Here is a 12,202-nt window from a genome sequence, read left to right as displayed (position 1 = left end):
ATATAAAAATTTGACCTTTTTGTTGAGCTCAAAGTGCCGTTTCACAGCCCACACCGGTGTACCCGGATTCTCAGATAACCATTTACTTTCATTCTGTCTGCTTGGACTGATTCCCAGGGATGGCACATCAAAGGAGAGTCTGATTTTGTGATAGCCCACCATCCCAACCTACCAGCGCGCACACATACGCGGATAGCAGGACTTCATCTATCTGTCTGGATATGCCTTGTGCCAGCGATAACCCCCATTTGTGTGCTTCCCATAATCAAATTCTTAGTTTGAAATATTATCTCATTGTTATTCAGCGCTAATGAGATCTTAAGCAGAGAATCAAATTAGTGCTCAGTCATAATCAAAGCGCAGTCAGTCTTAACAAAACTGAGCAGAATCAGAGCTCAACCACCCACTTGGAGTCCATGTGCCAAATCCTGCCCACTCTGACGGAAGTCTGAAGAGGAAAACGGGACAGCTAAGGTCTGTGTGAGCCATACCAATTTCAAACTTCTGCCATTTGGCAGTCGGACTGAGGGGCTCGAAATTAAAGACTCCGAACAACAGATGCGAGACCATGTAGTACAAAAGCTGCCGTCCTACAGAGGGACCCAAGTTAAATGCTTCACTTAAGAGCACATTTCAGCCTCCAATCAGCCTGGGCTGTTTTACACCCACTGAACAACATCAATGTTCACATCTAAACAAAGCTGAACTCTCTTTTGAGTCCAGCAAAAAGCAAGCTTAGAGGGGCTGGAGACACGTTTCGTGCACAGCCAACCATGAGCTCGGTAACCTTTCCCTCGCATTCATTCTTCTCGGTTTCATTGGTACATTTAATTTTGGTCAAAAATCCAGCATGGATACTTTTGTGTACATAATACCCTCAGAATTGTAACAAATTGCTGTGATATTTGACTGAGTTGTGGCTAAGGTCTGGCCCTGAGAGACTCCAGTGGAAAAATTCAGACAGGAACATCATCTATGACTTTGACGTCCTGTACATGCTCTTTTTGTCAAGTATGCCAGGGATATTAAAACCGGCAAATATGTGATCTACAGAGAGGTGCCCTCTGCAACTTCAGCCAGTTTGGGTTCTTATCTTATACTGAGTCGTGGCTGAAATATCTTGACAGTAGGGCAGCTCTCACTGGAAAAACAGCAAAAATAAGTCTCAGAGGATCGTATGGAGAAATTCATATATCTTATAATGTTAAAAAGTGAAAAAGTGAAAAAAGGAAGACAATTGTGAGACCCAGAAGAGATAAGAACAAGAGAGATCATTTTAACATCTCAGCTGTCTCGATTTTCATGTATTGCATCTTGCAGAAAAAGATCCTCACATGCTTTCAACAACGTCACAAACTGTGTTCAGATTTCCCAAGATACCAAAGTTTGCCATCAAAAATCAGAGATTTCAATATCAACAAATTCTCACAAGACTAGGGAGGAATTACCCTGAGCTATCTATTTAAATATTTTAACAACACGCTCTCAAATAAATGTTATGCATTGGCGAATTCATAAGATACTGTATGCAAGACCTCATTCATGCGCTTTCATACGACCTGCTTACACCCCAATCGTCATTCGAAATCGCCAGTTCATAAAATAGTTACATTTTCTCATGAAAACAGATTGTCTATTACTGTATGAAAAAAGGATTTTTAACATCTGAAATAAACTTGAAACTTGAAAAATCACTGAGAACTCCATTAAGGATCCTGAGCTATGAAAAAGCAACATCTGAGCAGTAAAATTTCCATCTTGAGAGGTTAAACATTGGCTCTACCTCCTGAGATCTCATTGCCTTCTTCCACAGGTCCAGCTTCTTTCAGTCTTTGAGGTTGAGTGGTGTCTCCATCACCGCTCTGGTCTTCTGTTGAAGACACATGAGGGATTAAAGTCCAAAATACTGTGTCATACATATAGATATATAAATATTGTATATGTATAACAAAATTTCAACTAATTGTAAACATGTAGCCCTATATATATTTTGTATAGACTGTCACTATGTACAACTGAAGCAGATATTGTCAAGGCACTTTATTTTATTCTGTCTTAAAACACAAAGGAGGCTACAATCAAACACATTATTTTCACTTGCCATCTGTTTCAGTGGGATTGCTTCAAAGAAACAAGGTATTTCATACCAGTGTATTTTCCCTGAAGTGCTCGGCTGTGCAGGTTTCCACTCACAGCTATAACCTTGACTGCATACTCCTTCCTGGGATTAAAATCCTTTATTATTGCTTTATTCTCTCCCCTTGCAATTTGCAACTCGCTTGTTTCCCCACCTGTCATCAGAAACAAATCAGAGAAATCAGAAAGAGGATGGTTAGTATGCACTGTCTTGCATGCCTGTTTCTATCAGAATCAAAACCAGTTCTTTATTGTCTGACTGTCAGTGCCAAGCAGTTTGTTTAGATGCAATGTCAGAGGGGAATAATGCTTGTAATGATAATGCTATTAATAATAATTAATACTCTGGAGGGAACAAAATAAAATAATAAATTAACAAATCACTTTGCCAAAAAGTTGCCAAAAAAAGTATAAATATAAAACTATATAAAAATATAACAAGAAGATAATATGTACTCAGTTTGGTTACACTTTATTTTAAGGTGTCCTTGTCACAGTGTAATTATATAATTGTAACGGTCACCAGCTGGAGTGCCCTTGAGAGCCACAAGAGGGCACTCCACACCAGACTATCATGATTCACTCACAACTACATTTCCCATAATTCACTGCCCGGACTCATCATCCCTGATTATCACATTCACCTGTGTCTCATTATATTGTTTAGTTCACCCTATATAAGCCTGGTTCACATCATTATTCCCTGCGAAGTCTTGTACGTTATTCCTCTGCATTTCTGAGCATTTCCTTTGTTGTCGCTATTCCTGGTTCTTGATCTCTGCCCGTGTCTTGGTTTTCCTGTTTTTGCCTCACCCTCTGGATTTGTCTGTTTGTTGGATTGCCTGCCTGTGTATGACCTTTGCCTGGATTTTGACTGCGATTCTGAATAACACTTTAAATAAACTGCATTTGGATCCTCAACCTTCGTGTCTCGGAGCAGTTCGTAACAGAAGACTTCGCCACATATGGATCCAGCAGTTGTCAGCAACCAGGCCCTGAGGAAGTTCCTTTGTTCTGTGTTCCAAGATGGCCAGCCTATTGAGAGGTATGCGAGGGACTTTTTGTCTTGCTGTCATCTGGGAACGTTAAATGACACCCAGCTCATGGACCTGTTTTTGAGCGGGCTGGATGATGATGTTGCTCAATTGATGCCGGAGGACTATACCGACTGGACCCTAGAAGGGTATGTCGACCTGGCCCTCTCCTTGAGCGGTACGACATTTACTGTGGGCTTGGCTGATGAAACACCCTGCAAGTTCACAGTACCCCAAGAGCCCTCACCGCTGGCCGCGTCCAGTCCAGGGTCTTCACAGCTCCACGTCCAGTCTGCCCAGCCAGAGTCAGTTCACGTCTTGCCCGCCCGACCTGGGAATCATCACGTCTTGCCAGCCACTGGATCGGTCTATGGACGTACAGGACCGGTTTCCAGCGTGGCCGATCCCCCGCTTATGTCTGCACGCGCTGCCAAGAGGGCCATCGTTCTAGGGTTTCGTCCTGCCGAGTCTACACATCACGTCACGTCTGCCAAGAATGCACTTCACGCCAGTCCAGCCGAGCCTGCACTTCACGCCAGTCCAGCCGAGCCTGCACTTCACGCCAGTCCAGCCGAGCCTGCACTTCACGCCAGTCCAGCCGAGCCTGCACTTCACGCCAGTCCAGCCGAGCCTGCACTTCGCGCCAAATCTGCCGAAGCCAAGGCAGTATGCGTCATGCCCGCCGTCCCTGAGACTGAGAGCGTCATGCCCGCCGTGCCTGAGACAGCAAGCGACATGCCCGCCAAGCTAGAGCCTTCACCGCTGGTCCCGTCCAGCACAGAGCCCTCTTCACCGCTGGTCCCGTCCAGCTCAGAGCCCTCTTTGCAGCTGGTCCTGCCCAGCTCAGAGCCCTCTTCGCTGCTGGTTCCGTCCAGTTCAGAGCCCTCTTCATCGCTGGTCCTAACCAGCTCAGAGTCCTCTTCGCCGCTGGTCCTACCCAGCCCAAAGCCCTCGCCGCCGCTGGTCCCGTCAAGCTCAGAGTGCCCTGATCCTGATCCAGAGACTGAGCTTCACGTCACGTCAGCCGATCCAGAGACTGAGCTTCACGTCATGTCCGCCCGTCAAGAGTCTCATCCCGCCGAGACTGAATCTGTTCCTGAGCCTGAATCTGATCCTGATACTGAGCCTGAATCTGTTCCTCTCTCCACGCCTGTGTCTTCGGACAAGATGGCCGACTCCACGCCTGTGTCTTCGGACAAGATGGCCGACTCCACGCCTGTGTCTTCGGACAAGATGGCCGACTCCACGCCTGTGTCTTCGGACAAGATGGCCGACTCCACGCCTGTGTCTTCGGACAAGATGGCCGCCGCATCCTCTGAGCCCGTTCCTGTCCCTGAGCCCGTTCCTGTCCCTGAGCCCGTTCCTGTCCCTGTCCCTGAGCCGGTGTCTGTTCCTGTCCCTGAGCCGGTGTCTGTTCCTGTCCCTGAGCCGGTGTCTGTTCCTGTCCCTGAGCCGGTGTCTGTTCCTGTCCCTGAGCCGGTGTCTGTTCCTGTCCCTGAGCCGGTGTCTGTTCCTGTCCCTGAGCCGGTGTCTGTTCCTGTCCCTGAGCCGGTGTCTGTTCCTGTCCCTGAACCGGTGTCTGTTCCTGTGCCATGGTCGCCTCCCTGGCCGCCTGAAGGGTCGTCTCCGCCCTGGCCGCCTGAAGGGTCGTCTCCGCCCTGGCCGCCTGAAGGGTCGTCTCCTCCCTGGCCGCCTGAAGGGTCGTCTCATCCCTGGTCGCCTGCACAGCCTGATCCGCCCTGGTCGCCTGCACAGCCTGATCCGCCCTGGTCGCAGGCACAGCCTGCTCCGCCCTGGTCGCCTGCACAGCCTGCTCCGCCCTGGCCTTCCGCTCTGCCGGAGTCTTCAGGTCCTCTTCCGCTGCACGGGCCTGGCCCTCCATCCCGCCCCCGGGTCCGACTCTGCTCCACCTCCCTCCTGGACAGTTTTAGGAGCGTCTGGAATCCGCTCCTTAAAGGGGGGGCTATGTAACGGTCACCAGCTGGAGTGCCCTTGAGAGCCACAAGAGGGCACTCCACACCAGACTATCATGATTCACTCACAACTACATTTCCCATAATTCACTGCCCGGACTCATCATCCCTGATTATCACATTCACCTGTGTCTCATTATATTGTTTAGTTCACCCTATATAAGCCTGGTTCACATCATTATTCCCTGCGAAGTCTTGTACGTTATTCCTCTGCATTTCTGAGCATTTCCTTTGTTGTCGCTATTCCTGGTTCTTGATCTCTGCCCGTGTCTTGGTTTTCCTGTTTTTGCCTCACCCTCTGGATTTGTCTGTTTGTTGGATTGCCTGCCTGTGTATGACCTTTGCCTGGATTTTGACTGCGATTCTGAATAACACTTTAAATAAACTGCATTTGGATCCTCAACCTTCGTGTCTCGGAGCAGTTCGTAACAATAATGAAGTACTGAGTAATATTAATTAACTACATGTAATTACTATAGGATTAGGGGAGTAAGGTTTGTTTTAGGGTTAGTTGCTTGTAATTATGCATAAAATACTGATATTACTATAGTAAGTGCAGGCAACATGTGTAACAAAGACATTAAAATAAAGTGTTGCCCTCATTTTGAATGCAACTTTTGAAATGTAATTAAAAAATAAATTAATTTAAATAAAATGTAGTTGGAAGTGCATTGGTTGCTCCCACATGTTACATGACCAATTACATTTTTTTGACATATGGATACTTGGAACTTGACAAATGGATAAAGAAAAATACTCTGCAAAATAATAGCGAAAAGCAATTGTTAAATGCCTTATGAAAACGCAATTTAAATGCTGAATTTGTCAATTCATTATTTATTATTATAAATTTCTTTGACAATTGGAAAATCTATTTATTTATGGGTTTTTTTGTATTTAATGTATTGTATTAATGTGTGTTCTGAGTATTTGCTAGGTGAAAAGTCTGGTATGGTTCGCAAACTGGTCCATGAATAGATGGTCAGTTAACAATTTCAAAAACACTCACAGTTGTTGATGAATTGAGTATCCCATGATATCAACCCCGGACATCTAAAACAAACTGATCTAAGTTTTCAGATGCAAAAGCACATAATGTCCAAAATAGCCTGATAAACAACCCGTTCAAAACAGCTTTGCTCTACTCTTCCACAAATCGAGCCGGAGGAGGAATAGTACTGGCCTGAAAAGTTTTTATGCCAAGTTATCACCCAAATACAATATGTGGGTGGTAGCTGTATGGTCATTGCACAGCAAACAACTTCATGAAGTTTGTTTGCAGTATTGTCAGTGACAAATGGTGTGTTCTAAAAAGGTCTTGGCCACAAACTCATCTTTCTCGCTTTATGACATCCCTGCCTGGTGATAAATCTGGGATTATGACTTCAAAGAAATGTTTGCTTTGGGTAATTTTGTGAACTAGGAAAGAAAGAAAAAAACAACTTTCACTAACTTAAAGGGATACTCCACCAAAAAAAAAAGAAAATTCTCTCATCATTTGCTCACCCTCATCCTGCTTCAGATGAACACAAACTGAAATTTTTAGAAAAATAATTGAACTTGGACAAAAAGTTGATGAACACGGCGGTAATCCATACGACCCTAGTTGATAAATCAATGTTTTCTGAAGCGAAACCTTATGTGTGTGAGAAAAATACTAATATTTTAAACCATCGCTTCTGGCAAACTGTCATACATGTATACGTGTATTCATGAGTTCATGCTTGACTCTAAAAAGTAATCAATTACTAGCTACTAATTACATCTTCAACATTGTAATTAGATTAAGTATAAAAGTATAATTACTCTCTCTAAAACGTATTGGATAACTTATTACTGTACTAATTACTTTCTTAATCCCCTATCAACCTTGACCAGCTGAACAAACACAAGGAGAATAAATAGGGCAGCAAACAATGAGGGTAAAGAGAGAGAGCAGGTGAGGCAACTGATCCAATAATGAGCGGGGTTAAGACAATAGACAGGAGAGCACATGGCACATAGAAACAAACATGACAAAAAACAAGAGCACATGGCCAATGGACACAACCGCAATCCATGTGCTCAAACAAAACAAGACAATGAGAGCTCTCACTGACTGCATGTCTGGTGAAGTATCAACTTTGAGGGTTCCATCCATTGCAATATATGGATTCATAGAGACGGGTTATTTTTTTTTAAATCTCAATTTGCGTTCCACAGAATGAAGCCATATACATCTGGGACAGCATCCCTTTAAGGGGCTGAATGATTTAAAATAGTCCAAAAAACATAGTGATGAACTAGAAGTGCAGGCAAAATGTATTGCTTCTTTTAATCAGTCATGCCTGAACAGCATACTCGTATCACAGTCCCTCAATGTGATGAAGAAGCCTGCCCCTGCAATTCAGATCTCTGACCAATGATCCTGATTAAAATCCTCGTGGCTTACCGAGAGATCAATAGAAGGGGAGCGAAAGTTGCTTATTCAGCAGCAGCGGGAGCATGATTGGGGTTAGACTCAGAGCAAAGGGAGTCAGAACTGGAGAGCCACAGTTTGCTGATGACTTTGCACTTCACGCTTCATAGGAAAGTAAAAGAAGATTGCTGCAGACAGAAAACTGTCACTGGTTCTTACGACAACATCAAAGAACTCCAATTCTCATTTGTTTAAACGAGACCAAAGGACAGAATCACTTGTCACAAGCAAACGTCTCACTTCCTGCTTTGATTTTTAAAGAGAGTGGAGCAAAGAACTCTCGAGGGGAAAACTGTCTATAGTTACCTCTAAAAACAGATAGAAATCAATTTGTGCTTCCCAATGCAAAATATTTTGTTCTCATAATTGGCCAAAGCTGCTACCGAACCGAAAACGTTGCTTTGTTACTTTGTTTATTCAGTTTTTGTTTGTGCTCAGGAAAAACTTATACCTTCTAAAGCCAGGACATTTATAAGAGAAAGTACCATATAAGTCCTGGGCCAAAACATACCTTTGCGTGCATCCGAATGCATTTTTTTATATCTAACTAGAGTACGTGTCAATAGGTATGTTCGACTTGAAGTGGCGCTGCTCAATCCGAATAGCGTATGACATCAAAGTACCGCGAGAGCGATTCGAAAGCATAAAGAGCTGTCTGCTCTCTAATCGTTAAACCTCGGTTTAACATCTCATCCAAAGGACGGTGGTGCATCCAAAGGATGGTGCTGTGTGGGTCCCGGGCATTAGGACCCACGCAGACCACAGGTTGAGCACCCCCTACTGGCCTCACTAACACCTCTTCCAGCAGCAACCTAGTTTTCCCAGGAGGTCTCCCATCCAGGTACTGACCAGGCTCAACCCTGCTTAGCTTCAGTGGGCAACCAGTCTTGGGCTACAGGGTGATATGGCTGCTGGTACATTTAATCACTTGAAACTTAGCAAACTGACAGCTCCAATAGAAATGAAAAGATTTATCTTGAACTCATGGAAACTACCTGTATGATATTATGTTGTTGTCACATTGGACCAACGGTTTGGAAAATGGATGGATGGATGATTCAGCTGCAGGCGCCATCTTCTGGTCAGACGCGGGAATTAATTTGGCGCACGACTCATAGTGCATTATGGGTATTATCTAGCTGTTGAGTGTACATCGGTTGTACACTCGTTATTGCGGTGGGATTGAATGAGTGCACTCAATAACGTCCACTATGGTTTCGGACACCACCACAAATGGCTGTCCCCTCAAATTGTGCCCTATTTAAGGGTATAGGGGGCGATTTCAGACACAGCCCTAGTGTTTCCTGCATGAGCAGAGCACGAGCTGAGATGTCCAATTCGCATAAAATGATTCTTATGAACCAGTTCTTTTGATAAGTCTATCAAAAGGATTCATGAAACAGCCTTGTTAGTTAGCGGTTTGAATCAGACTTAGTAAGCGAATTGCTCAAAGTTCACAGATTCTTTGGTGAAATCAAATTGTGGTTATCTGATTCAAAATGAACCAGGAACCTTTACTGTGATATTTATACTTTTAGTTTGTGAAATCAGTCTATTTTCTGACTGGTTATTAATACTGTATGGCAATGTGTAAATAAAAATGCACTCTCAAAAAAGTTATAAATTAATTGTTTTCTAGAATAAACTAATAATAGTATTCTTAAAAAAACATTTAAATATTGGTATTATTGTTTAACATTTTTAACTTTCTTTGGGAAGCATAATTAACACAACATTTTCCCAAACAAGCAGAATTATTCTTACAAGACAACATTATATAAATATAACTTAATATTAAAAAAACAATAGTCCCCTAGAAGGACAGCATCAAGTTGAAGCAAATTAATACTAAACCACACAAGTATAGATAACTTATAATCAGTTGCAGTGAATCAGACACTTTTTAAGAGAGAGTGATATGTAAAATATTTTGAACATAAAAAAACATTGCAGCAGGTTCAAAGGTGTGGTAGTTAATGATGCAATATAATCTCACCTATCAACAACACAACAATTGCCAATATAGTAAATCAACGGAACAAATCACGCAACGCCATGCAGACTATGACCTGCTGTCAGCCTCCTCTAACATTCCTGCAGCTCTCAAGTATCAAACATTTTTTACATTATGTGCATCTATGTTATGAACATCACCAGAGTTAACTGTTTAAAACAAAAGCTCACTTTATCGCCTTCGTGTTATGTTCATTTTGAATACATTCTGCAATTTCTCAACTCAAGCTCATTTTAGGAGCACCCTTGCTATTTTTTTGGTATGGAGCCCTGTTACAAGTTGCCAATGTTGTTATGGGACATCAGATACCGTAAAAAGCAGCTGGATCTAACAGTAACCTCCATCTGACCTCCTAGATTTTGACCAGATGCTGCAGCCAGACATTCCTCATCTCAATCACAACAGAGCAGCATTGACTCGCTCTAATGCAAACTATCACCTGTCCTCATTCGGCCTTGTTCCATCACTTCCATCTCAATTCTGTCCAATAGAAAGAACTGCCATGCCCGTTAATGCCACTTCGCACATAGAAACGCAGCAAATGAGCTGCTATAATTGAAAATAGTGCTTTTCCCATCTGTTGGGAATGTCTAACTGGCTGATGAATATCTATGGAATTAGGCCTAATATACACAGAGTTCTGGAATGTGCTCTAAGAAACAACGAGTTTAGACATGGTTCATTGTTGCCCAAGAAAAGGGGGTTGTGAGAGTTTAACAAAGGGGCAAGTTTGCAGAACTGATGGCTAGTGCACCTGGTCTACATAAAGCAAAAGAGTGACCTTGGCTGTTTAGCTATCCGGAGTTGTATCAAAGCCCCAGACAAGGACTATTGTCAAATATGTGAAGAAAGAAAAAGTCCTTCAGATCTGGCAAGGTTAACAAATACATCTGTTGAAGCTCACAGAGGGAAGTGAAGAAAGCACTTAAAGAAACAAGTGTGGCTCAAAAGAACTAAAACAGAGACTGTATTTTGTTCATACTGGATTTAGATCCACATTAAAAGCAAACCTTTGTATACAGTAAATTACCACTATTCATTAATATTGACTGACCACATTGCTTCTTACCTGGTTCACTATTATATATAAATTTGTAGCCATCATATTCTCCTTTTGGCTCCTTCCATAAGACAAGTAGCTTGCCTTCACTCAGAACTTTAAATCGAAGTCTTCGTGGGGCTGAAACTGCAAAGGAAAAAATGGAATTATAAACTAAAAGTGTGCATATTATGACAAAAAAACTCAAATATTTTTTCAGAGGAGAGTTTCAATACTAATTGCATTTAAAGGTAAAATGTGACTTAAAGGTCAGAAGCGTAGCATCCTAAATACCAGTTAGGTTCAAGAGGAAGAAAAGTCTTAAACAGTTCAGCTAAGCATATTACTAAAGTTTATGAGTGTCTATGGCCATAAACAACTGATTAGGGGTCATCTTTAATAATTAAATCCTAAACATTTTTATACAGCATCAAAATCAGCTCTGACCCATAATCAGTTGTAAACTGTGTGTTAGCTCTATGAGAAATCACCACACCCAAACATCACACATCACACATGTAAGGTAATGAAACATTGATAAATCAATGTTTCTCTGTTCTTATATACTTCACATGCAACAGTTCTGCCCAGAGAAAGAAACGGAGGTGCTACACAAGTTATATATGAAGAAACCATCTTGGCACTAAGAGAAAAGGCGAAAATATCTAAGAATGAAACCCAGAGTTCAATACTATTGGAAACAGGGCATTTAGGAGACAGAGAGGAGACATAAAACTGATCTTGGCGCACCAACCTGAGGAACGGAACACTGCTGGGTTTCCTGTGTGGTGAGCATCTTCTCATGGACACCCACACCAATCAGTCCAAATATGTGTCTTTGGGGGATTACGACTCATTTCCATCAATCAGCATGTATAGAAACACATTTCAATGTCTCTATCTTTCTAAAGTGGAAACTACCCAACAGGAAACGGGGTTGCGAGGTTGGTAATTGGGTTGAAAGTTTAGCCTAAGTGAAGCCGCCACTCATCTGGTTTGGGACCAAATGTTTGTTACTGATAAACTTATATTTCCAATAAATGAAAGGAAAATATGTGTTTGTAAATTTTTATAAATATAGTTATTCTAAAAATGGTACTATATGTGCTTTAAAAAAAGGTGTCAGTGTCATGGAAAGTTTCAGTAATAATTCTTAGTGATTCATGTGAGTGGGATGAAATGAGTTCTGATATACTGTACATCCAGCCATCTAGAGAATCTGGAACATTTTCACGACGGATCATCAACGTATAAAGTAACCACCCTGGTAGTACGAATATAGAGGGGGAAAGCGTGTTGTGCCAGCTCAGTACTGCACACCATGACAGAGATGAAAAATGTATGCGGGATACAATTCGGAATGTAAATCCAACAATGTTGAGATGCTAAAACTCTGCTCATGAGCCATGGATAATAAAGAAGAACATAGACTGTCTTAGCAAACCCAGGTATCCACGTCTCATGGCTTTTGGTGATTAAAGGTTCTGTGCCAAACAGAATCCTGTAGAGATTGAGGGGGAGGAACAGAACAATGGCCATGGTAGTTTA

General features: G+C 42.5%; 1 protein-coding gene across 5 annotated transcripts in view; it reads right to left on the bottom strand.

Annotated features, from left to right (window-relative positions):
- col14a1a (collagen, type XIV, alpha 1a) overlaps nucleotides 1-12,202 on the bottom strand; it is a 139,477-nt gene that overhangs the window by 121,714 nt on the left and 5,561 nt on the right. For 4 of the 5 annotated variants that reach the window (XM_084088320.1, XM_084088322.1, XM_084088318.1 and 1 more), the window contains exons 3-5: nucleotides 10,685-10,801; nucleotides 2,148-2,291; nucleotides 1,784-1,870 (exon numbers count right to left, since the gene is read on the bottom strand). In XM_084088320.1, coding sequence (XP_083944446.1) covers nucleotides 1,784-1,870; nucleotides 2,148-2,291; nucleotides 10,685-10,801 — 348 coding nt within the window. The remainder of the gene's footprint in view (nucleotides 1-1,783; nucleotides 1,871-2,147; nucleotides 2,292-10,684; nucleotides 10,802-12,202) is intronic. The other variant, XM_084088319.1, reaches the window with a different exon arrangement.

This window comes from Abramis brama (genome assembly GCF_963993115.1).
Source record: "Abramis brama genome assembly, chromosome: 17".
In the NCBI taxonomy this organism is placed as follows: domain Eukaryota; kingdom Metazoa; phylum Chordata; class Actinopteri; order Cypriniformes; family Leuciscidae; genus Abramis; species Abramis brama.
This window is presented reverse-complemented; position numbering and strand designations above follow the sequence as displayed.